General features: G+C 36.9%; 1 protein-coding gene across 3 annotated transcripts in view; it reads right to left on the bottom strand.

Moving 5' to 3' along the window:
• The window catches only part of PHKB (phosphorylase kinase regulatory subunit beta), a 100,495-nt gene that overhangs the window by 67,858 nt on the left and 5,024 nt on the right, over window positions 1–27,613 (bottom strand). For 2 of the 3 annotated variants that reach the window (XM_063312900.1, XM_063312899.1), the window contains exons 2-8: window positions 26,632–26,729; window positions 22,838–22,852; window positions 19,112–19,201; window positions 17,045–17,183; window positions 10,469–10,568; window positions 4,141–4,248; window positions 1,777–1,857 (exon numbers count right to left, since the gene is read on the bottom strand). In XM_063312900.1, coding sequence (XP_063168970.1) covers window positions 1,777–1,857; window positions 4,141–4,248; window positions 10,469–10,568; window positions 17,045–17,183; window positions 19,112–19,201; window positions 22,838–22,852; window positions 26,632–26,686 — 588 coding nt within the window. In that variant the 5' untranslated portion in view covers window positions 26,687–26,729. The remainder of the gene's footprint in view (window positions 1–1,776; window positions 1,858–4,140; window positions 4,249–10,468; window positions 10,569–17,044; window positions 17,184–19,111; window positions 19,202–22,837; window positions 22,853–26,631; window positions 26,730–27,613) is intronic. The other variant, XM_063312901.1, reaches the window with a different exon arrangement.

The raw sequence follows: 27,613 nt of genomic DNA, 5'->3' as shown, positions 1-27,613 counted from the left end.
ATCTGGTCCATGTCAAAGAGCTTCTTCATTACTTCATGCAGGTTGGTGTTCTATCTGCTCATTCCACTTCTAGAACCCCCTTCCCCTAAAGTTCGTTCAGAAGCTCAGAGAACTCCCAAGCACCCTCCATCCAATTCAGATTGTTATCTTGTTTTCAACAGCATCGACACTACATTGCACACAGTTCAAAAGAGAACCCTAACACCTGCAGAGGTTTAATAGTGCAGGGATAGTAAAGTCTCTTCTGTAAATTAGCTTCCTTCTTCTTGTAATCTGCAAAATCAAACTACATTCAAGCTAATCAGAATTCTACCTTTACATTTTAGTTACATTTTATATGCCATATTATACGTGGAAAGTTATTCTACAGATCTGAATTTTCAGGCACACAGCATGTATAAGATGTCGCTCAAATTATATATATGGGAAATAACATTTTTCTGTTTGTAAGGAGTTAACAAGTACCACTGTTCTACACAGAGAAGCAAAACCCATTACATTTATTCAACCATTTAAAACTTGCTCAGCATTTTCATCTACTGGAGGCAGCTCATTTACCTCCAAGGGAAACAAGGAGTAATAATGAATAGCTTCAATACACTCAATAGGCATAACATCTTGCACAAGAGATTAGTCTAAATGTGAAGGAAAAAAATGGGAAGGAGGGGGCAGGGCTCAGAAAGAACTCCAAGCATGATCTGCACATTCACAGGACAAAACCACTCAGAGGCAGTGACAAATTCAAAGTATGTGACATCTAACTGGGCAAGAGTCTTCCTCCTCCTCCTCTTCTTCCTCCTCTCTTTCTGCCAAGTATTTGTACCCCATTTTAAGAGGCAATCTGGTATAGAGGAATGGTTGAAAGTGGGACCTGTGCCAAGCAATTTCTTATCCAAATTTCATTTTAGTTATGAACTTCTCAAACGATCTTAGGCAAGCTGCCACCACCCAGTAAGTCAGGGATGGGCACTTCCAGCTCATGCCACCCCAACCCCTTTGCATGCGGCCTTAGAAATCCCACTGACTTTTATTGTTGAAAACCTGCCACATTTGGATGCAGGGGGCCCAGAAGAACTGAAACGGAAGCATCACGTAATTAAAAGAAACAAACTCATCACCACAGGAAGTAAGCAAGTGGGAGCGTTCAGGTCAAAACTTCCTAATTATACAACAGTTTATGCAGATTACAGAGAAGGGCAGACAGCTGGATTTGAGAGAGCTAGGAAGATCTTTGTTCTGTTTTCAAGGCCGGTTTACAACCCGGTTTACTTTGGCACAGTGTCGAAACACATCACCGAAGGCTACCTTTTTAAAAAAGCGCTTCAATATGGAAATCCGCTATGAGACAACTTTGCTTCACATGTGGGAATCCTCCAACCTCGAATTTCCCCATGCTATCCCCAGATCCAGGTTTCATATACATTTATACGGATGTCATGTTTCACATACACGTTCACACTGATTCTATGAGCAATCTCTGCTCATACACAGAAGTGCATACCAGGTAGATTAATTAAGATTTTGTAAGCATAACATTTTATGATCCATTGCACATTCACCTATCCTTTACATGGTTAACCAAAATGCTAATAGAAATAGTTTTTTGCCATCATTCAGGACAAGAAGGAAAAACATTGCCCAATTTCTTTTCAGTTCAGCTACTGTATTTCAGAAGACGCCCAAGGAAAAGAGTTTACTTCCATTTTGTTTAACCTATATGGCCTATAAGACCCCTTCAGTCTGCTTTACTGAGATATGGAATTAGCTCATTCATACCTCATCTGTGTTGTAGATAATCTGCAGACCAGATGAAATCATCTCCACCAGGTAAAGGAGGAAGAGTGATACAGCATTTATCTAGATGAAGGAAAGCCAAAAGATAAAAGAAATAATCCTGTCAAAAGAAAAAATTAGCCTGCACATGTTATGATGCCTGCAGTCAATGTGTCTAGTAAAACTAGAATTAATGAAAATAACAGGTGTAAAATGGACAATAAATGCATGTCTTGTATCTTGGAAGAGGCTGATAATCCTTCAACATGCTTGGGAGCTGGGAGCTTCCTATTGTATTTTCCTCTTGTGTCTCTGAGTTATATCTACATGATACAATGCACAGTTCAGGGATCAGAGATACCCCTTCAAGGAGCACTGGAGGCTTCTTCAGCATCCATTCTAGGAAATACTAGCTTTCAAATAAAAGGGACAAAATTCAATCATAGGACGTCAGTTGCAGTTTATTTTAAAAGTTCTTTATTTCATTGTCTGATGCCTGAATCCCTCTAGAGTAGAAAAAGGCAACCTGCAGCCCTCAACTTAATTTCAAAATTGTTTTGAAAGCAAATCATTTCAGAACTCAGAGCCATCTGCCTATTTTTTAGCAACACCTTGCAAGGCAGGACAGACAGAGGGGTAATGAACAGCTGAAAGGAAAACAGAAAGTGGTAGACCTACCAACATTTCCTTATAGGCTGCATGTTAATAGCTTTGTTCTTGCCCCCAACAAACATGGAGGCTATGAATACCATGGACAGCCAAGAACACAAATCAATGGATCATCAAACAAATCAATCCATCATTCTCACTTGAGGCACAAATGACCAGGCTTAAATTATCCCACTTCAGAAACATTTTTGCGAAGACCTAGCTCTCTGAAGAAGGCTGGGAAATGTGGAAGGAAAGACAAGAAGAGGATGACCAGCAGCAAGGTGGATAGACTCAGTTACAGCAATGATGGGTGCACCATTGGAAGACTTGAAAGACTAGGTTAGGGACAGATTGTCATGGAGAAAAAATTATCTATGTGGTCGTTAAAGGTCAACAAGGACTTGGCACATAATCAAACCAAATCCAAAGGAAATCTAATCCACCTTGCCTCAAAGGATGCAAGAAACATCCCTGGGCGAAATTATACATAGAAAAGATAAAGAGAAGTTGATCCCAGCAGTCAGAGAAGTCCATCTCTTCCTCATAAATAAAACATTTGGGAAGCCTCCTGCAGAGGGAAGTCTTCATTTTAACTAACTCTTCTGCATCTGATTCATAGGATTGAAATTACATTTACAAAAAATGAGCTGTTTTCTTCTGTTGACATAATTATCTCTTAGATGCCAGCATCATCTGCCACAGCAGTTCCCTACAAGACATTATGCTGGGGAAGTACCGAGACAAATATCAAAGGAAACAAGTGCACACAAAAGACTGCCCACATCATAACATGCCAAATTACACCCATTCACCTGATAATTTAAAGAAAAAAAGTCCAAAAATGAAATCCTTCAGTTCTCTCTTCTTTCAAGGAGGCAAACCACAAGAACATCACTATTTTTAAATAACTGTCTTGCAACTGAAATTCCCTATTAAAACAGTAGCAATAAAAACAGCACTGAAAAGACTACATTCTCAAAACCAAAGACAGTCATAGCAGTTAATTAAGTTGCAGTGCGATGCCTGAAATCCATCAAATTGCATGACTCCAGAACCAAACCTTGCCCAGCAGGAAATATCATTGCTGTATTACAATGTACAATATTGTACTTCAAAGTGATTTTGAAGATGTTCTGCAGGCAGAAAAAAACACAGCCACTGTGTTAGAAATGCCTTGTTATTGCTAGGAGAAAATTCTAATATATCACAATCAGGAACAAGATTACTATCATCCCAGGTAGAATTGACACCTGATGATCCAAAATCTGACATATGCAATAAGGAGACTCCATAGAATGGTGACTAAGAAAGCAAGCTACAAATTAAATTTAAAAACCATTAACTTTTAATTAAGCGGCTGGCTGTATTTGGGGAGGGGAAATTGAATCACCAACCATAACAGAGCATCCAGATCAGCAGTTCTCAAAATAAATCTATACACATATTTTAAGGTCGGCATTTACCGATCCAAGGTTGCCTTGTTTCAAAGACAGCAACAATTCATTTGGCCATTGTACTGATATTATTTACACTGAATTATACAGCAACAAACTACAAAACAGTTTGCTTGTTGTTGGTACATTAAAGCAGGAAAATCAATTTGTCAAGCTCCATAGTTGAACACATTATAAAAGAACTCTAGCCTTTAACTAAACAGCAGGAGATAAATATTATTCAAAGTCACTCTGTAGTAGATTTAAGAAAATTGTTTGGTACCTGCAGATGACCATATGCCTCATGAGAAAAGACCTCATCGCCTGTGTGAGCATTGAAAACAGAATGCAGGCATTTGGATGGCTTAGGATCTTGCTTATATTGTTGAACCTGGGGAAAAAAAGATTACATATAGTCCTGCACAAGTATTTGGATGGGTCAAGCTACCAACATGGAGGATCACAAGCCACTAAACATCACAATAGTTGGATTTCTAAGAAAAGCACCATGAATTCTGCAGTGATACCTGCTACATTTACCATTCTTCTAGACAAAGTGTAACGGTTTAAAATTGCTTCTCAGAATGGTAGATTGGAAAAGCACATGTTACAGTATGTAATATAAATACAGCAATGGCAAACATGGTAGTTTTCTTTTGAATCAAAGGCAATTCTTCTCTCTTGCAGACATTATACGTTTTTTAAAAATTTTCCCTGAAATCAAGCGCAAAGCACACCTGCTGTTATTTTGCCAATCTCATCTCTGCACTTCTGGAAGAAGGAGGCAACAAACCAGGATGCTCTGCAGTTATCTGAATGCAAGATCTCCTTTTATCTGGGAGGATCAAGTCTTTCCCACATAGAGGTTAGCAAGAAAGGGGGCTTATGAGCCCATTTCTGACCTTTCCCCCAAAGAGAATTCTGGCAACAAACAAACAGTCTTAAGACTTACTCCATATGTTTTGAAGAAAGGATGTTCTTTCTCCAGAAAAGAAAGCGGATAGAGAATGTTACAATTTTTAAATTATCTAAGTAGTTTATTTTCTCACAGATGGAGAAAATGAGTAATGTTGCAACTTTAGGAAGAGCACAATCTTCGGTAAGCAACTAACACTAACAATTTATTATCACAATCAAACATTCTGATTTCTTCAAAACAGCTGTTATTGTTCCTCAGTCACAGATCCTCCCTCATTGCATTGAACAATGGACACACAGATTAATAAAACCTGTGCAGTACCTTAAATGAAGTCACATTAATAAATTATATTTTTAATATATTTTTTTTTAAACTGTATGGAATACTGTTGCCCAGATTATAGAAAGCAACTGAATCCAATATGAACACAATGCTTCTGTTCAGATTCCAACCAGATGATGGTGTCCTTTTCCAGAATAATCCATTCCTTTTTCTTTCCCTTGTTTTCTTCTCTCCCATAACAATCTGAGAGCATTTCCATGCCCACTTAACAGACTTAGTTGTGTGTTCCCCATGGTTTCTTTGTAAACCATGAAATCTTTTATGCGCACAGCCATTTTGCTTTCAAAAGGATCCATGCTTAGAGAATGATGCTACATCTTCTAACAAATACCCAAGGATATTTACAGAAGAAACTCAAAGCTTGCCATCAAAAGAAAAGCAGTATCACGTAATTACAGCAATATTAATACAATCATGCAGCAATATAAAACCGATTATAAAAGGCAGTAGCAGCAGTAAAGGGAACCATTAAAATGACAACACCCAAAGAGTTATAACTATTTTCCTAGGCAATGAGCATTTCTCTGTTCACTAGTCAGAAATATCACTTTGTAATGTGATTCCCCAAAAGTATCATCCGCCATGTGATTATTGTGATTCATTGCTGTCCTTTGCATACAGAAAATTTCATCTTCAGTGTAAATTCTTTTCTAAAGCTTCCACCTTCAATTATGTTTTTCTACCACATTGTTTTCACCCCAGCACCCCTACCATTTGTAGGACCACCATTCAAGTTTCCCATCATCCTTCTGCTTATTAGTTGGGTCCGACTCCCCGCTATTGCCTGTATCGAAAGCAATTAAGCAGTCTGAGGATTTTTGCCACAATTGAGAAACACAAACCAGGAGACCGGAGAGTAGCTTTTGTGCTCAGTATGTTTTTCCAGTATAGTTATATTTAAAATATGCTTCTGAATCATACAAAGAAGATGTTAGCCTCCTGATTTAATTTTTGTAAAAAAAAAGTCTTTTAAAAAAGATAAAAGGTGAGAAGGAGCAAGGAGACAAGAAGGGTGCCTTGAGGACCACCACAATGGGGATCTGAGTTAGGATATTTACAGTCTTGCAAACAGACTGGGAAGGCTGGTGCTGGGTGGCCAATAAATTTAAATAAATAATAAAATAATTATAAAATCTGCTAAGGGTCTAGGTATGAGCAGGTTGCGACCGGAATTGCTTGCACACCTCCCTTCTCTGAGGGGGATGCAGCAGGTGGCAGGATCCTTCTCTGGGTTCAGAAGGTAAGTAGGGTGAAGCTTGTTTAATCCTTGGCTGGAAGATCACCAGGGAATTCCAGGGCCATAGGCTAGACTTGGAAAACCAAGAACATCGTGGAAGAAGGCAACAGCAAAATCCTTCATACTCTTGCCCAGAAAAATGGCATGGACCCACCCTAAAGTTTCCAGGATATGAGTATGCCTCAAAGACAGTAACTGTTTTAGTTTATTGTAAGAAAACATTAAAGCATTTCTTTAAAAAGTGCTAGAACCAAGTATTTTGAGGGTATTCCTTACATTAAAACTTAATTTGCGTTCTACAGGCATAGTATATTGCTTTGTTCTTCATGGGCTTGGGTTTGGGGATATTTTTGGCCATATTCTGAAAGAATTGTTTTGTTTTGTTTCTTTTTTTTTATCCTTTGTCCATCTCTCTTTTTTACTTTTATTGCCAGGTAACATCTTCTTTCCTTCAATCAATTCCACTTTAATCTGAACTCCCTTTTGTGCCAGGGCTGCAGCTACAAAATAAGAGGTGACAGACTGCTTGCGGTTTCTGTAAGTTCAGGTGCAAGGTGTTGAAAAAGTAGGTTTCATCACACCTAACACCCCACCCCACCCATCAGGAGAATAACACTGAATAATTGCTGGCATATGTCACTTCGAAGGTATTGGAGGAAAAAATAGAAATATCATGGATAAATCAATAGCAGATTTACAGGTTATCATCTGCTACCTATTGTTATTTCTTATTCCCATTTGCTTGGCATTGTGCAACTTAACAGGAAAAAAAAAAAACCCTTTACTACGCCAAAAGAAATTTTAAACTATGATTAGCCAGAGCTTGAAAGCTAAAATTACAGAATAACAGGGCTGTGGAACTCGTTTACCTGTGCTGTCTCAGTTATGTTTGCTTAAAGCACGATACAGCCTTATTTAATATCAAGCCTCTGAGCTCTTGACACGGGTCACACAAATAAAATGAAACTATCATGGTGAACGATCAGGTATATTAAATTACTTCTTCAAAACCCATCAGATGTGGGGTGATGAGTTGGGTTTTTATGCCTCTGTGCTATAAATGACTGGCACCATTAACACAACTAGCTACTACTTCATACTCTGGAATGAAATTACTTCTATTGTAGCATAACATTTGAAAAGATATTTCATGATAATGATGTCCAATGTCAAGGCTAGATAGACAAATTACAGGATTGTTAAATAGCCCCACCATTAACTAAAAACATTTGCTTTTGTATTTGTTGCTATTCTAATGCATTCCTTCCAGGCACTGTTTTCTCATGCAAGCTGCCTATATGCATATTTCACAGTCTGAATCCATGGAGCACAGTGAGCTCAAACAATCTTATTTCCAAGTAGATCTTGTCAAAAAACCTCTGAAAAGATATCATTATGAAAACTCATCTAAACAAGTTTTTTTTTTCTGTGCTCCCTGCCTTTACTAAGACATGCACCTCGGCTATGAATCTGAAAGATGATATCTAGGAAACAGGCAAGCATTTGAGCATTTTTTAGGAATGTATGAGTTACATATCCAGCAACACATCTACAAGGAAGAGCAGAAGCTACTATTACACTGGACTGTTTTCCCAGGGAATAGCCATTGTTCATTGGTTCACACATATTTTTGATGTAAAATGTCCCAAATTCAATTGTTCACATCTCCAGGAAGATGTGGAAAAAGGAATCTTGTTTGAAACCCTGCAGAGCTGCAGGACAATGTAGAACATTATGAACTAGATGGACCAATCATCAGATTTAGTGACTGGATTTGCATGATATGCTAAGCAGGTCTTATGTTAATCCAGCGAATGCACCCCAGACAACACAAGAAATCACTGCTGTCTCCTCTCTTTTATTTAATATCCCAGCAATTTTTGTAGCTTCTGGAAGGCAAACAACATCACCAATGAAGGCTGCAGTGACCTGAACAGAGTTGGAGCCATCCTGCACAGGTTGAGAAAATATAATCTTGCTTTCAAAAGAATCCCACCACTACAATTACATGAAAGTGAAAAACAAAGATGGATCACCACAACCTCCATACTATTGCATTGTCTTCGTGGAAGACAAACAGCTGCTTAATCATAAACCAGTTATTAGTCTGGATTCAGGTGATGTCTTAAGCCACTACTGTAGCTGCTTAACCCAGAACAAAACATAGTTACAGTTTAAGATTAATGGCCTTTCATAGTACCAAAATCAACTCATGTCCAGGTTCAGATGACACAGTAAGCCAAATCACAATATGGCTTAGTATGTCATATGAATGCTATCGGTTTAAGACAACTTCCTATGCTCTAGCCCACAGATAGCTGTCAAAACATCCAAGGTTTCCAGTCTGACACAACATTCACAATGAGTATGCTCACTTTTGATCAGTGGAAGAGGGTAATCACACAGTTTAACTATGTGTGTTAAAACCCACACAACTACTGTAGTTCTGAATGCCCAAATGGAATGTGGGTTTTCATTCAAAGAGCAACACGCAATCTCAATCCATCTTCTCCTGAAAATTCTTAAAAGGAGCTGGTGAAAAACAAAGGACTTTGTTGTTCAAACACTAAACAAAAATCTAAGATAATGCCATCCGAGAGTATAACTGAAGTAGCCTTTTGAGCATGGATTTTTCTTCTGAGATATATATTGTGAGGAATGGTAATTGCTGAATCTGATTACACCAAAATCCTTCTAGGAAGATGAGATTTAACATTATTTTATAGGAAAATATGTATTTTCTTCAATCAGCATTGAATAGCGACCAGTAACAAATTCTAACTTTGTTACAGGGAAAATAAATCTATATACAGACTTAGGGCAAGAAATTCATTCCATTTGTCCTCTTGGGGAACTGAACTCATAAATAATCTTTTCTGATTAACTATGTCAAAGATGATTGCACAGCACCATGTCAAATAAACCTGTACCAAAAGGGAGAAATGCCTCACTTCAAGAAGACCTTGTCACACTGAATTTTTCAGAGCTGATAGGTAAGTAAAGAAACATGTCATTCTTTAAATAGCATGGACCCACTGCATTTTTAAAACTATGTGCTATTTTTGTAAAGATTTAACGGGGATAGATTGGAACACCAATACAAACAACAGTTTTTAGAAAAGAAAGCACACTTAACGTTATTAGTCTATTTTTAACATATTTTCCCCAACTAATTGGGAATGTGGGAGCTATGCACAGATCATCTAAACCTTCCAAATTAAAGGGTATAAATTAAAACGTGGTTATGAGTGTAATTTAAAGTGTGTAAAATGCTGCTCAGCAGTAATCATAACTGGGGTACCAGAAAAATGCTTTGTACTCAAAGGGTAGCTGAGCAGTGGAAGTCATGCAAATTCTTTTTCTGGATGACAAAAATCAAAATGCACCAGCATTTTCTTGGACTCAGCTTAAAATTACTGGGATCCTGATTTACTTTAGTAGACTTTATGGCTGAAATTGAGTCTTAGCAATAAGAGGATGGTTAACATACACAAGAATGCTCCTGAGATGAGTGGTCAACTAGGGTGGGTGGTATAACAGACTCAAAATGAATACACATGAAGTTACCCACACCCTTCAGGAACTGGAAATGCTATTTTTCCAGTCATGGAAAGGGGCAAAAGACCTTGCTAAATTTTGTCACTATTATTTGTATAATACTTATATGAGCAGCACTTTCCCCAAGGCAGTTTCTGGCATATCATCAGATACTTGTCATACAAAGCTCTTCCCAGCTATCACGCTGATGGACCAATGTATTTTCCTTGGTGCTTTTCATGACACAGTCAACTCACTATAGTATGCATTTTCAACAACACTAGATCAACTAGCAGGCTTCTGTTTGCCCTTGGTTCAGGTTCTAACTGTAATTAAAAGACAGATTGTTTTTAAATACCCTGAAGAGTTGATTTACTACGTCAAGCATGTCTTCATCTTTGGCTTTTAACTATATTAGGCCAGAGCCTAGAAATAAAACTTTTTCTGGCAGCCTGCATAGTGGTGTTACATCTATTGCCCTTTTAATTTGTTTGCCACTGAAACATTTTAATGCTTACAATTAACTTAATCCTTTAGAATTAAGTGTGTGCTTCTGTCCACAATGCAACATTTTACCTTATCAGCCTGGCGCATGTAGCAGTAGAGAATTCCTCGCATACATTTTATAGCAGAATGCTCCAGCTCGTGGGTTCGTCCCTTGTCATCATCAATACGCCTGAATGAGAGAGATAGCCCATGAAACAAACTAGAAATGCATTCAGAAGGAAGTTGAAGGTACCAGCATCCCTTTTTTGATAATTAAGTATTAAGAATGTTCTGATACAGTTGCACAAGCTAACTCAAATATTCCCAGCCCTATCAACCTTGCTAGAATAAGGCCAACCCTTAAAAAAAAAAAGCCAATAACTGAGGCAACAATTAAGTTTAGATTCATAAAATGAAGTCAAGTAATGCTAGTTGACAAACTTTTATTTCCCTGTCTTTATATTTTAAAGAAAATATGGATATGTTAATTCTGAACTATTAAAGTGAAAAGGAAAAAAATATATTTTACAAATGTCTGTGATATAGCGATGTTCGAAATTTTGCTAATAATTCCTGGACAATGTTAAATATTTGCTTGCATTATTTTTCATGGTAGCACTCTGCAAGAAATCCTTATTTGTCCTTCTTTTCAAGTCAACATGGCTTATGGCACTTATTTAATACTCTGACAAACATCTTCACGTGCCAAAGCATCTCACGGCAAAAAACCCCCCAATAAAATATGTAATAAAACAATGTACAAAGCACCATTAAATATTTAAAACAAATACTTTTTTAAATATATATATATGTTCATTAAAAAGGTGAGGAGAAAGAGGAAACAGTGTTCTTCCAACTACAGATAGAAAGAATGTTGCATGCACCAATCATTTCACACATGGAAGAACAGGTTTAGAAACTCCATGCCTGTTGCCCTCTAATGTGTTAACACAGGCTTTCTGAATTGGATGTAAGGTTGTCGACTTCCAGAATTCTCTGCTAGCCCGAAGTGAGCACAGCATAGTTTCTGAAAGTATTAACTAGCCTATTACATATAACTTGCTCTAAATTAAACACATTATGCCAAATTATGAAACGACTGTTACATTTCAAAGTACACTTAAGTTGGCAATAAGCTCTGCTAAATACAGTGGTGTATTTACTTATATTTACCTGTAGGAGGCAGTGGCTTGTTTTGTTCTCTTTGAGACTCCTTAGGTGTACATAGCCACAGATCTTTCTATGAGGTTCAAGCCCTCTACTGGGGATTGCACACATGGGCCACTATACTTTAGATGACTATATTCAGTGCAATAGCTTTAGGACTTCTCCAAGCCCTAGCGTTCAGCGGTGTTTTTGGAAGTGATATATAGAGAGTCTATATTTCACATGGTATATACAGTCCAATGTCCTTAAACTCTCTGGTTCTACTGTAGATAGACTTGAATACAGTAGGAGTCACTTTCAAATACAGATAGTCCTTGCTTAACGACCAATCGGGATCAGAATTTAGGTCACTAAGCGATGAGGTCTTAAGCAAATCCAGATCCCATTTCATGACAATTTTTGTGGTGGTCATTAAGCAAATCATATGGCTGTTAAGCAAACCACATGGCTGTTAAGCGAATCACACAGTTTTCTACTGATTTTGCTTATCGGAAGCTGGCTGGGAAGGTTGAAAATGGCGATCACATGACTGTGGGAAGCTGCAACCATTGTAAATGCGTGACAGTTGCCAAGCACCTGAATCACGATCAGATGACTGCAGGGATGCTGCAGCAGTTGTAAGTGCAAGAAACGGTCATAAGTCAGTTTTTTCAGCGTTGTTGTACTCCATATGGTCACTAAACAAACAGTCGTTAAGCGAGGAGTACCTATACACATGAAATAGGCAGGATTTGATTACATTTCACTAATTTAAAAACTCTTTCCTCATATTACTGATACTCTTTATTGACTCTTTAGTCACTTCTCTTTTCTTTTAAATTTATTCCCTCTAGAATTTCGTGAACTTCCGAGAAGTACAGTATGTGGTTAATGTGCAAAAAAAGTGTGTGCTGCCTTTCAAGAAAACCATTAATCACAAATCTTCAGAGCAGAAGCATTATTAATAACAAATCAATGATCAGAGGAGGCAATGCAATAAAAAAATTCAGAAGCAAATTAATAACTAAACCTCTCTACAGGGGCAGGCTATAATAGAAAAGCATCTGCTTCCTGGATGATCATTTTGCCTCAATGTAAAAGACACTTTTTAGCAGGAGTTCTATCAGCTGAACAAGTATGAGGAAATTTATTAACTCTGTTTTCCAACTGTATAGATGTAAAAGGATTCTAAGGCCCATATTCCAAAAAGCTAAAGCACTGAAACAGGAGCAGGAATAACTATTAGGAAGATTCCATAATATCTGCATTGATCTTCAAAATCTCAGAATCTTTCCCATCTCTCGTGGTGAGAAGAAACAAAAGTTTCAACAAAAAAAAATGTCAATCATTACAACTTCAAGATGTACACATAAGAAAAAGCAAGACACATCCTAGTGCTTTTATCTGTTTTTTTATATATTCCGTTAACACATTTATTGCTGAGTGTTTTATAGTAGTCTTAAACATAGACAAATTAAAGATACACATTTTGAAAGTTGACATTTCTAGTCTGCAATTAAATGGAACACCTTAGGTATTTATTCTACTGGTTAAGAACAGTTGGGCTTTGATTTGCAGTTACCAAGGGTACTTCAGATAAGTACCTATCATTACGGGGGGAAATGAATAGGACAAGCTTTTAAAGGAGATTAGGCTCAGCAAGAAAAATAATTGTGAGAAAATAAAACAGTTGTAAATAATTATTTCAAATGAAGGCAGTGAAAAAGCTATTCAGTTTTCAAAAACAGCAGAGACCACTATTTAAACCAGGATGAAAGCTAGCCTTCACTGGTATAAGATACTGAAACCATGATAATCTGCACTGGATTGGAAAGACTATGCATCAAAAAGAAATTATAAATGATGCTTCAAAGGAAAATCCACCAGGTGATGGCTTTGAAAGACTGATGTCAGCCTTACTAGGTTGTACAGGAAACATGACCAGATAAGCTAATTCTACTGTATAGTCATCTTTACAGCCCAGGAACCTAGGGAGGGTCCCTTCTGAGCCTCTTGCTCCACCCATTATCCAGCTGTGGGCTATGCCGTCTCTTATCTGACCATTCCCTAGGCAGCATCTCTTCACCCCATCTCCCAAGGTCATTCCCACATACCATTACAGATATAAAGCTGGCTGGGTGACCTTGGACCGGTCACTCTCTCTCAGCCCAACTTACCTCACAGGGTTGTTGTGGGGAAAATAGGAGGAGGAAGGAGTATTAGGTATGTTTGGCGCCTTGATTTATTTATAAAAATAATAAAGGTGGGATAAATCAATCAATCAATCAATCAATCTAACAACTAATAATAATTGAAGTTTTGCCCTTCCTCATGCTTTGCTGCAATCTGAAATGCATTCTGTCCTGAACACCACACGGGTGTAAAATTCACGGAATTCATCACTGTGCAATCTTTTAAGAGAGCTTCACAATGTACAGGGCGTGTAAGAAGCACCTTTCTTCCAATCAACAAATTAATGGTGTCTTTTTCTGAGCTTCCATAAACTGCTTCGTTCTGCCTCTGCATGCACGTACTTTTGCAGCCCCTTTCCAAACTCAAAGACTTAAGACTGAAAAATTGCAACATACTCTTCAAAAAAGGGCTATTTTTAAAAAAAAAATGAATTTTAAAACTCATGAAAAGGAGCATGCCTAAAAGAGTTAGGTCAGTAAGATAGAAGATATGGAAGATATCAATTCTGTTATTTTTACCAGAAACGTAGGCATGTTAAGAGACACTTAAGACTACTGAAGTGTTAGAAAAAGGTCTTAGTAGCCAGTTTAAAATTCCAAATAATCACTAATAAATTCCAACATGAAACTAACATACTTGGTCTAAAAGCATACTAATATTCAGGACATAAAAGCATTTAAAACCTCACTAGTTTCATCCAAAAATTGTACTAATATGTCAGAAGTAATTAAGTACTGTAGAATGTCCTGTGAATCAACAAGCATTTAGAAAGGCCCTATGGGAAACTATGGGAAAAGTCTTAACCAAATCAAACCACTGAACCCACTACCTCATTTCAGGCATCACATTACATTCGCCGGAGAAAATGCAAGTACAGTATGCCCAAGAGAAGAGGGACCAGCCTGCCCAAATCGAAAAAATCTGGGAGGGTTATGACATTTTAAAATTATAAAACCAATGACAGGAATAAATCAAAAATTTATATTCTGACACAGAAGAAACACTTTGGCAATCAGCCCCAGCATGGTTTGAATATAATCCATCCATTGCTCTGTTCTATGTCTACACTCCTGTTTCAATTAACTTTATTTTTAAAATATTTCCTCTTTTATTTGTGAAAAGTTCAGACTGAGCACCAATGCACCATAAAACCCAGATTTTAAGGTATGTTCATCAGTTGCTATGGTAACAGCATCCTGCACTGAATCCTGCATTAGTTATAATTGACCATCTTTTATATAAAAGGCAGTTTTATATTTAATTATTCAGGGTGTTAAAGTACTATAAATGAATTATTCTCTATTTATTTCTGATGTTAATATATTTATCTCCCTTTTCTTCCGAGTTCTGTTCAGTTACTTCAATTTGCCATTATCTTCAGAATCCTAGAGCAAGGGAACCATTGAGCCAAATCCCAGAGACTGTATCTATCTCTGTGTAATTAAGAAAGCTATTCAGATATCCCAGATCTTTGGGCCAGCCCCTCCCTATTATATTTTCAAAGAGCCATGAAAACATTGTTTTCTGAAGATTCTTCAGCCCAGATGATTGACACATCAGGGCCTTGTGGTTGTTTCCTATGAATTTTTTATATTTTAATTTTATGCAGTTGCTTGAACATCACTCATCATCTTTGGAAATGGAGCAATGCATAAAGAGAAGTAATTAATAAATAAACCTTTTTAAATTACTTATTTCATAGGAAAAATAATTAAATACATCCCATTCTTCAACCAAAAAGGTTTAACTGATCTGACATGGAAATACACTAACTGAGCTTATTCATGTAGAAAGCAGTAATGTTGGTCTCTAGCCAGATTAATATAATACAGAGAATTTGGCCCTCGTGTTTTTGCTTTTCTGTTTTAATATTTGCAAACGGAAAGCTAGCCTATCTAGGATAAAATTTTCAGACCTACTTTTTTCCCTGCTAAACTAGTTTTATAGCCATAGGGCAATACAGATTTCAGTGGAATGACTCCAGTTTAAAGTGGCCTAGTCCTTTTGGCAACTTCAGCCTTCTATTACCTAATCCTGTGGTTTGTGCAGGATTTGTGTCAAGGCAATTTCCTATGTTGCTAAGTGCTTCTTGTACTTTTGAGCCTTTTGTCACAGGCCCTCTCTAGCAACAGAAGTATCAAGAAGAAAGCTTATATTTTTCTATACATACATGCACAGTCCTGAATTATAATTGATCTAGGAAGAAACTGTCTTTTATTGCCAAGAATAATCAGCAAATTTTATTATTCAGCCAATTGGTAGGTAATCCTTTGGACAAAGCTTCTAGGACTATATAGGTAAGTACAAAATTAAACATTACTATAACAACAGAGGCCAGTTAAATATAATTTAACAAACAGCAGTCATGGACACAATGCAGTATAGCAAACATTTGAATTTTAAAACCAACTAACACAATGAAAAATGTGACCAGTAAAATATATACCAAGTTAAGACTCAAAATTAAGGTCTAGTTGCTAGAAAATAATCAGAAAGTGTTGTTTGCCTTTTATAGAAGATAAACCTTTGAACAAAATTAAGTTGTTGTCATGAAGAATATGCTGATATACAATTGACACTACAGCTTCATCTACTTTAACAGCTACATAATAAGGAAACAAATGGGGTTGATTGTTGATGACAGTATGGAAGTTCTGTTGATTAAGTAATTCAAAGATGCCTATATTAATGTATCATCATTATATAAATGATGTGTTTTATTTATGTTTTAACATGTATTTTGAATAATTTGAAGGCATTTTTAAGCACTAGTTTTGGTTATGTTACCCTAACACATGTTAAGACTACATTACTCAAGGCAGGTGGGATGATTATGCACAATTCATCCTCTTCCTATAAGAGCAGGATTGATGGGACTAAATAACTCGGTTAGAGGACACTGTCTGTAAAGTAAGCGGATGAGCTATGAAAAGGTACGTTCCCATTTTAAATCCCTGCAAGGAAGAGTTTTAGGAACTCTTAGGAACAGCTATTGGAAATCCACAGACACAACCTGTGAGGTCATTACAAATACAAAAGACACAGACTTGGCATTATGATCAACAGCAGAAATCTCATTTGATAAGCCTGTTAGTCTGCAGGGAGGCTAAGTAAGCAAAAACCAAGCAAAGCAAAAATGAAAACCGTCTTTCCAAAACATTGAAACAGCCATTAGCCCGATCCCTCATCACAAAAAGAAAATCTCCAAGAAATACATTTTCAAAACTTGGTTCTGTTTTTCCTCTTTAGCTGCTCCCTAAATGTTTGGGGTGGGGATTTAAAGGGACTGTGCAGTTAGCAACACAATGTAAGAAACCATCCATTTACCTGTAGGCCAGTGCCAGTGCCCAGACACACGCAGCACAATAAAGACTGTCATGTATTTTTGCTCTCTGGTTCTCGCCAGATGTTTTGGTGGGAAAAAGACCGGTGGTTGGACTTTGGAAAACTAGCACCGTTGACTTAACTGCCAAGAGAAACAAACAACCAAAAAATTATTATCTAAACCGATTTCAAACATGAACATCTTTTTTTTTTCATAAGGGAAAACCACTATGAATATGGCGAGAAATATACCCCAAAAAGTACATCAAGATTTGTTATTGATTTCCTATGAGAGTTGCTTCTCCATACAGTTTCCTTTAAAATCTATATTCCTGGCAACGTTAGCTGATCGCAGTCCCCTAGACTTTACCTGCCGTATTAAAAAGTAGCATAACCGCTACAACTTCCCTAAGAAGGATTTCCTTGAGGTATCTGTAAAATCCATCACCAAAATTTCAGCACCTCAAGAAAATCAAAGTACCATTTTCTTTGAAACTAGGGATGAAAATATCTGGAAGGAGATAAAATTCCCTTCTCCATTTGACTGGAAAGTTACAGAGGATCTATAGCTGCACTGGGCAATCTTTCCCCCTTCTATTGAGGGCCAAATTTCTTAGAGATAATCTGTTGTGGATAACATATGGACACTCACAGGGCTAAAGGAAGTCATGAATGGGACCAACACTCAAAATGGGTGCTGCTACACATTCTCTCTTTCTCTTTTCTTCTTTTGGGCACACCTCCTTTTCTCTTTTTGAGACCTATTCTGTTCTCTCTTAAGGAGTAGGCTACAAGGGAGATAGAGCTCTTATCAGAGGCCTGAATTTATCTCTTGAAAAAGCGGATTGAAATTAAACCAAGCACCACATACAATTTAGTGCGAGAACCAGAGATCCCCCATTTCAGGTCATGAAATTAATGTAGTATGCATTTTAACTAAATGTATAAACTAAAACAATATTCCAAGGTCTGCGCCTTCTGAAATGTTCTGTTTCAAAAATCTACATAAAATGGAAAAACATACACAAAAACACATTAGCTAAAAATAAAACCCCAGACTGAGTAAATTAGGGAAATATATAGAAAAATGTATACATTTGAGAATGATGCTTGAAAATGCATGTACATTTTGGCTCCAACCCTTAAAAAATCAAAAACAATGCACAAGTGAAATGAAATGAATAGAAGTTGGAAACATCTGAAGCTCGTGAAATCAACTTGACAAATTTACCGTCCACACTACAGAGTGATGACAACTTTCGCACTTGCTTCTTCCCAAATAACAACATAATATTTTAGCATGCATTCATTGCAAAGCTATCTTAAGAAACTAGCAATCTGACATTCTGATGGTATTACTTGAAGTTTTTGATCCTACAGCCCAACTTTTCATCAAACACGACGTTCTTTAGTAGTTTATGAATACTTTCATTTATTAAACAGTCACAGTTCAAACCTTACTGAAATGTGAAAGCTACTTATCGCACAACTGTGATTCCTGGTTAAACAAAACATTCTTGAGAAGTTTGTAAACCTCTCTCCTTTTGAAAATTATTTTTTATTTAGGGTTTATATAAATTGATGAGAATTGTATAAAATGGCGAGAAGGAGCCACTCAATTATTCTTGAGGAAATTAATGTTATCAAGGCTAAAAATTCCACCAATCAGCCAATATTCCTTTTGAAAGTCATTTATAATTCCTACACTGTATGAGGAAGTAGAAGAAAAAGTAATATACTGTTTAAAAACACATCACAAAACAGGCTCAAAAGAAGAAAATTCATTTCTTAAAATACAGCATATGGCTCATGATTAGTTTCTTATTTTACAGGATAATCTGATAAAGTAACTGTATGGCCATGAATATTACTAATATTAAGCCTCATGTGAAAATTATCCTGTCCATATGTGACTACTGGAGAAAACAAATCAACAGCAGCACATAATGAATATGTGAATTTTTTATGATCCCAATTACATTTTATAACAAGAACATAGCATTATTTATCTCTGCTCTCCCACTTTTTTCCCCCGAAGTAAAAAATAAAATTGTATTTTGTCTGACTTACCTATACGGTAGTAATGATCCAACTTATCCCACAGACTCTCTGCATCTGGTTTTAGCAGATCAATGCTTTTAAGAGGCTCGTATACAGAGCCTAAAGGAAGAAATTAGGAGGCCTTGATTATAATCACAGCAATGACATGAAAACAAAATTGCAGCCCTTGTGAAAGTATTCTCAAGCGTACCTTTATTTACTTCTATTCATTTATTTGTATTGACTTCATACCTCACTTTTCCAAAAGGTAACCAGGATAGTTCACAAAAATAAAAATATGGCATTCAGTTAGCATGTTGACTGGTGTGAAAAAAAGAGGAGAGACACTTTTTGGAACTCTTATTTACAAGAAAATACTGGTCAGTACTTTCTGCATATTAAGAAATTCTGTATGAACTATGAACACAACTTATACATTCCAATTAAAACACTGAACAAACTGTGTACCCATTTACATTTATTTATTAAACACATTTATATATGAGGTCAATATATGTTTATGCAATCAAGATGAATAAAGAATAGCCTAGAAGAAAAAGCTAACTACTAAAGGGACAAAGATCTTTAACATACTTAGAAAGGATCAGCAAATAATACATTTGTGGTGACCAATCTTACAAAATAAATCTAGGGCAACTGTCATGCATTCAAGGAATTACTCTTTTATGCTCTCCACAGCCTCACCACATATAATGATAACTTACAGTGGAATGAAGAATCAATCAAGATGCACTTGAATGTTCAGTTGATTTGGTTCACAATAAGTTGAAACTAATTTTTACATCAATGAGATATAATGGAAGTTAGCCCAGTACTCTCAAATCTTTTATGTATCTAATTTTATGACTCTTTGGTGCTTCTCCCATTTACAAAGAAAAATCAGACTTTTCTAATCTGACATCACCTTCTATTTTCATGTTCTTTTATAATGAGGTCTCGTGAGAAAGAAAGGGGGCATTAACAGAAGCCATTTATTTATATGAATTTATTAAAGACATGTTTTCTTTTTTTTAGCTCTTGACCACACATTATTTAATGTGGCCTGCTTTGCTTAATGGGAACGCCAACATGAAAAGGCATTCCACATGAGAAATTCTCTGTTCAATTACAACACCTGCTTGTCCACGTAACAGGATGCCATGGTCCACTACAACAAATAATATCTCAGATCTTCACAGAAAGATTTAAATGGATTTGAAATAGTTTATCCTTTCTTTCCAATTAGAAGTCAAGATTCTGAGTATAATCTACTCTGGATATAGCAGATAAGAATTAGGGACATTGATCGCCAAATGATATCTCCAGTGCTCCCGAATTCTATCGCCAAACGTTAGATAGCCGCACACCCTCTACTGCAGGGTATCTGTACAATCTAATCCTAAGCAAATAGAGATGGGCCTTTTCCAGAGCCCACTTTGATGCCCTTCCTTCAGCACTGCTGGCAGGAAGGTTCCATGGGACTCCTTATTCACAGAGACTTCGCCCCAGTGGATCCAGGGAGGTAGAAAATCTTGCCCACGTTCTCATACAGTGTCCTTTTTATGATGCCCCAAAACATGCTCTGATCTCCCCAATTATTTCTAAATTTGTGGGACATATTGATAGATTTTATGTTTATTTCTTTTTAAGGGATGCTGATTCTACACTAACACACCTGGTGGCCAAATATTTTTATCAAGCTATACAATTATGCAAAATTTTTAAGAAAAATATATTGTTTTACTAATTTATTGTTTTCCTTTCTCCTGGCAATGGATTGTTGAATTAAACTATTTTCTTTTATTGTAAAGGCCGGTCAAAGACCGTAATAAAGTTATTCAAGCCATACCCCCATCAACACTGGCAGGGCAAGCGACTGTATATGAACAGGGAGCAAACCCCCCACTCCCTCGCACTGATGATGTTACCTAGTTGGGTAATGAAATGTCCCTGACCAAGCTCAGAGAGCAGCAGGGACTCCACAGCTAGTCCTCTCCTATTCCCCAAACCCAGGTTTTCCATTCTGCCCCTCTAAATGTAACATCCATTGCCAAAATAGAATATAGTGGCAGAGGGAATAATCAGCAGAAAGGCATTTTCTAGATCACTGGGTCTCAAAATATTTTGGTCTCAGGACCCCTTTATGTTCTTAAAAATGGTTGAGGACCCCAAAGAGCTTTGGTTTATGTGGATTATATCTAACAATATTTACTCTGCTAGAAATTAAAACTGACAAACTTTAAAATATTTATTTATTTGACTTTGTGGACCCCCTGAAAAGGTCTTGGGGAACTCCAGTAGTCCCCAGTCCACGCTCTGAGAACCACTATTCTAGATCAATCTTAAAAGGACAAGAACAGAAATATCCTGTTACAAGTGCTGCATCTCACTGCAATATTGATGGTTTAAAATGCAAGCACAGTCTTGGAAAATGGCACCGATTTGTTTCTTCCTAGATAGTAAAAGCCTCTAATGAATCTCAGATTAAATTACTTTAGGCCAGCCTCTTTCCTCTTGCCATTTTATCCTACGGAATCAATTATTAATATAGAAACCTTAGCACTATATCAATAGATACATTAATTAAATTATCTCTCCAATTCCCTTAGAACACTCCCAACACAGGTTTGAGCCACAGAAGTTATATAATTGGAAAAACACAGAAAAGTACATTTCAGGGGGAATCATAAATGAAGTCAACTAATTTCTAAGGAATATATCATTTTCTAAAGCCAAATGTCATGTATCATTTATTTACCAGAATTAATTATATCCCACCTTTCAAGAAAATCATCAACCCAACTGGTAGTAGTAGTAGTATAAGCATTTATCAATAAAAATATAATAAATATTACTGAAAAAAAAAACAAGTACATTTCCAGAACCCTGCCCATATGGCTGTTGATGGTAACAGCCTTGGGGGGAGGGAAGACACCACTAAAGCAGGGTTCTGTAGGGTTGGCCCCTCTCTTCTTCCCTCTCTCTTCTGAGATCTTTCACACAAAGCAGTTAGTGATAATCTTCCTATTAGGAAAATTATATTGATGAAATTGCCTTGCAGCCAATGGCTATTAATACTGAGTTACATGTGACTGTAAAGGTATCTTTTCAAGTTCACTGCAATATTTCTCCACAGAAGCTCCCAAGATAAGTATCTGAAATAAATTAGGATGGTTTACTGTGTACAGGTAGTCCTCGCTTAGCGACTGCCTCAGACAGCAACCTTTCAGAGTTAACAATGGTGATGAAAAAGTAACCTTGCGACCAATGCCCCCATTTACGACCTTCGCAGCATCTCTCTCTCAGTTAGTATGCATTGTCCTGTGTAAAATCATGACAGTCATGGTCATGTTATTTTTCGCTTAGTGACCGCTTCACTTAATGACCAATTACTGGTCCCAACTGCGGTCGCTAAACAAGGACTACTGTATCATAATATGGCCACTACAGATAGTGGCCATATTATATACATAATGTAATAGTAGATATTGTGTGTGTGTGTATATATATGTATACACACACATATACACACACACTGTATTTATTCTAGAACCATTTTTTAAAAAAGCAATCATGTAGACAACTGTTAAAATTTGCAATACAACATAAGTAGTACTTTTTCACATCAAAGAGAGGTCTTATTCTAATTCCCAAAACTCTGAGTGGCGGACGACAGCACTAAAGCATGGAAGTTATGCATAACACAGTGGAACATAGTACATAATGATAGGTTGGTGCTGCAAAACATGTACTTACAAGGATATCTGCCATCTGCAGCCCACATAGAAATAAAACATCTGTTATTACATTCAAAGCACTGCCTCTGTTTTTCTTATCTTTTTAAGAAGATAATGTCATTTTTTGTATATTCATTTAACGTATTCAGCTTTTCTAATCCACATGATACTAGCATTTATACACTGACTACATTTTCAGCATTTTCAAGAAACAGAAGCATTATCTCACTTTCATCTGCCTCATTTACCCAGGATCACCATTGGAAACTGATAAAGAATTTCTTGCTTAGACCGAGATTTAGCTTAAGCAACAACTATTTATCCTTATCTATTATCTTTTAGCATTGCCATCAATCCTTTACGCAATATGGGTTACCAGGTGCTTTGCCCAATGAATATCTTTCATTCCCACATGCAGGGGACCTAAAGATCCTGTCATCACAGCTGATTAGTCTGCTTCCTTAAATGGAAGGTATTTCCACAACTTACCTTCTCATTTTCCTTTTGACTGTGCAATGTCCCTTGTGTTTATGACATGCAGCTATGAATTATTGGTGTTTTACTGTCCCTAATAACATTTACAGGGTTAGCTAGCTAATGATACCATTAAAGCTAATTATCATTTTAAGTTCAAAATCTTATATATAAGGGTTGAAGTTAATCAGGAGGTTTCACTATAAAGAACCCAGCTTTCTAATCCTGTATTTCCAAAGTGAAAACAAACAGGAATACCATGTGAATTTAAAACATGCACATCCAATAATAGCAAACTGATCCTTCTCAAAGGTAACCAGATGTAAGAAACAACTATATATGTCAAATTATCAGAATACCTATCAATTTCCCTTGGGCCCTATGATTTTTGGTGACACATTTCAATCAAAAACATTTTAAACAGACAACATATGCTGCTGTCATTAATTTTAACTTTAACTGTCATTAAAGTTAAAATCTCTGCTTAATAAATCCTGGATTAAATTTATTCTTAATATTTATTTATTGAGTTAGATTGATATCCCACCTTTCCTCCAGCGAGCAAACCATGCTATAGCAACCAATGTATGTCCTCAACACAGGAATATAACTCCATTACAGATCAAACACAAAAAGATAATGCACAAATTTCTGTCACAGCTTATCTTCAGGAGAAGCAAGGGAATATACTGTTGAGGTTTTCCTACTAATAGATTAAGACTGCTATTGTGCCTAATCATTTTGGCCGGGTTAAAAGGTTATATTAGATTGTCTCCTCTCACGTGCTTCATGCAAATCACCTGGGGGAGGAAACCTGCCCGGACTTGTTCTCACTTCCTCTTTTTCTCTCTGCCGGCAATGTAGGCAAGCAAGGCTTGCTCCAAAGGGAGCTAAGTCCTTTAAATACGTTTTGCTTTTGTTTTTGCTTTCTGTAAATAAATTATTTTTATAGAAATGCTTGGTGTGTGACTTTTTTGACCTCTCCTGGGCTAAAGGCTTTCCCAGCATCTGCCAACATATACATCATGAAAAAATGTTTTGCCACCCATCCCTTTCCTCAACCTTGGTCAAAAAAAAAAATCACTTTAAAACATATATCGACACTTTTGCAAATCAGCATGTTTAAAATACACAGAAAACTGTATTTCTGATAGGCTGCCATGTTACGTTCTCATTCGAATTACAGTCACTGAGAAGGTGGAAGTGGTCGTGTGCAGACATGCCACTACAGCAGAGGAATTGAATGTATAACAGCAACTATGATTAGGAGACATGACACTTGATGACCTTATGGGCTTCTCTACTGGCAGAGACATCCCAGTGGCTGCATGAGGTCACGGGGAGCGCCCTTGCTCTAACTGGGGACATGACCACAGATCAACTATCTGAAAGCTGCCAAAGGTTCACTTCATTCATGGATCAAAATGAGAGGTACCAAAGAAAATGTGCAGAGCAACAAGAAAGATTTTTATTCACGGCATATTTTAAGCAGATCTCAAGGGACACGAACAAGAAGCCGGAAATTGCACATTCAGAAGAGGACACCCAAAGCAATAATGACCTTATAATTTAGAAATTCAGCTCTTGCATATCTGATGTAACTGTTTTACTTAAAAGGAGAGAGTGCTGCTGCTAAAACAGGGAAAAGCAAAGGAACTGCAAATTATTATTGGATTGAAAATGTAGAGGATAAGTGCATTACCAAAAAACCCTGTAAGGTAGGTCTGATTATTATCCTCAAACTTCTGGGGTGCACAAAAAATGTAAATTACATAAAACTACGTTGTGACTACATGGCAAGCATTGCAGAGGTATTTCCTTCAACATTTCCTGGAAATCTGAAACTCAATAATATCCTCTCTGGTGCAGGGAAAGCAAAATAAAAGATAATGATAATATTCATAAGCTGAATAAGGTGAGCTGATAAAACAAATGAAGGTGGCATCTAAAAGAATGAGATCGAAACTTATGATTACTCATTTTTCATATTCTTCTTACAATATAATGTAAAATCCTTCATTATGTTCTGATAGGACATGCTATCTTCCCACATCATTATCAGCTCCACCACAAACTTGTGAAAAAGTTCATACACCCAACTAAATAATGATTGCCTGAATGTCTGTGTTTACTTGCTAGCTAAAGATGAGTGGCAGACTGTTCTCTGGCTGTAAACTGTAACTGCAAAAAAGAAAAAAAACCTTATAGTCTTTTATCAATGTTATTTTACAGCTCATAGAGTAACCCACCAATTTCAGCTAATGAATCATTACATCACAAGGCTTACTGTAATTCCAGTGACCATCTAAAATTCCATAGCTAATTTTGCACTGGACAGGTAAAACAAATATCAAGTCTACAGAGAAGAGCTACAACAATTGCAACATTTTCATCTGGGAAAAATCTCTTTCAAACAGAGGTGTAATTGTTGTTGTTTATTCGTTCAGTCGCTTCCGACACTTCGTGACTTCATGGACCAGCCGCCAGAGCTTCCTCTCGGTCGTCAACAGAGGTGTAATTAAGAACTATAAAATCATTCATAATGTAAGGAAAGTGGAAAGAAGGGTATTATGCTATCCTGGGAAATTCAACACATCTGCAAGGCACCTGGTTGAGAAAAGGATTGCTGTTGTTTCCATGTCCCTACTTCTGGTCTTCCCAAAAGCATCTCATTGGCCATTGTGACCAATACTGTAACTAACTGCATACTGTACATGTATTTCTATGATCTATGGTGCTGAATTTGCAGAAGCATCTGAAGTGACAGCAGGCTCAGAATGGATGTCCTCTTCCCACTGCACAGAAGACGTGTCCAATGCATTAGTATTTTTTCATATAAAAATACGTATAAAAGAGGATATACCAAGAGGATTCCATATATAGCTGGCAATCCTCATGTAGGCATCCTTGACCAGCTTGCTTTAGCATGAAAAACAATGATCAGGAATATAGGGCAAGAACCCTGTGCGAAGACACCCCTTCCAAGAACACCAGCAAATCCTCTGACTGAGGAAGCTGCTTTGACCATGGATTGCTTTGATAGCAAGAGGCTCTTTTGAGTTTCTATGTTATTCTCATACGCAAGTAGACCAGGGCTCATTGGCCTGCAGTAGTACTATGAAAGAATGGCATCGGCTTGGGACCAAGTACCAACTACTGTAATTGCTTCAGAACTATCAATCATGGTAGACATGGCAGCCCTCTTTAAGCCAACCTTCACATTCAGAAGTGCATCAACAAGCAACCATCCTTTTCTCAGCAGGGCATCTGCCTGCGCAAATATATCCTCAGAACCCCAAAATACAAAATTAAGAGACCTGGAAGAGTCAACATACTTACCCGACCACAAGAAAGTGCGACCAGAGGTGATTCTTTCAGTATTTGAAGTGGCCATTTCAAGCTGTTGCAGCTAATCACAAACGCCGCAGGCTAAGCTACTGCAATTTTTGAAAATATTTAGTGAGTGTTAGAGGCAATCAGGTTTAAATTAAGCAAAAGCAGTGTTAGTAAAGTTATTCACATGCTGCCGTAGACAATAAAGAGGATAATTAGATTAATTATAACTTATGCTTTCCTTTTGTACTGCCAAAGTTGATTTTCCTATACTTTTTTTTTAAAAAATCACTTGCTGAAGTACCATTACCTACATTTACATAATGCCCAATTGTTATGCTGTAGCAATAACATTATTCAACTAACATTTTTTTTTATTATGTCAGACAATATTGAGTGCTTACAATAACGAAAGAAGGAATCCTCCACTCCAATGAAATAAATTTCACATCCAAATTAAAATCATTTGTTCTTGGGTTAATGGAACATGTAAATTATTTGTTAACCCAAACCAGAGTTTCTAAACCTTGGTATCTTTAAGATATGTAGACTTCAATTCCCAGAATTCCCCAGCCAGCATGGCTGCTGGGGAATTCTGGGAGTTGAAGTCCACACATCTTAAAGTTGCCATGGTTGAGAAACACTGACCCAAACAGTACACTCTTATATAGTATGTACATTCTTCAACACAGTATTATTTTGTGTGACTCTTAATCTTTCCATTAAAGAGTCCATAAATATGTTTTATATTCACTCAGTATGTCTGTGTTTGTTCAGACCCCCATCCCTTGACTGAATTACCCAGCCCTACTTAGACCTCTAATTACTGATGTATCCTTGTTAAGCTCCACCATCATTTCTATGAGAGACATCAATTACTTCTATCCCACTTGTGGGGTAATTAATGCTATCAATTAAAGAAAATAAACTCAACGTGGTTTTATGGTATAAATATGTCCATTAATAATTCTTTTACTGGGGGCCTCTG

This window comes from Candoia aspera, chromosome 11 (assembly GCF_035149785.1).
Source record: "Candoia aspera isolate rCanAsp1 chromosome 11, rCanAsp1.hap2, whole genome shotgun sequence".
Classification (NCBI taxonomy): Eukaryota; Metazoa; Chordata; class Lepidosauria; order Squamata; family Boidae; genus Candoia; species Candoia aspera.
This window is presented reverse-complemented; position numbering and strand designations above follow the sequence as displayed.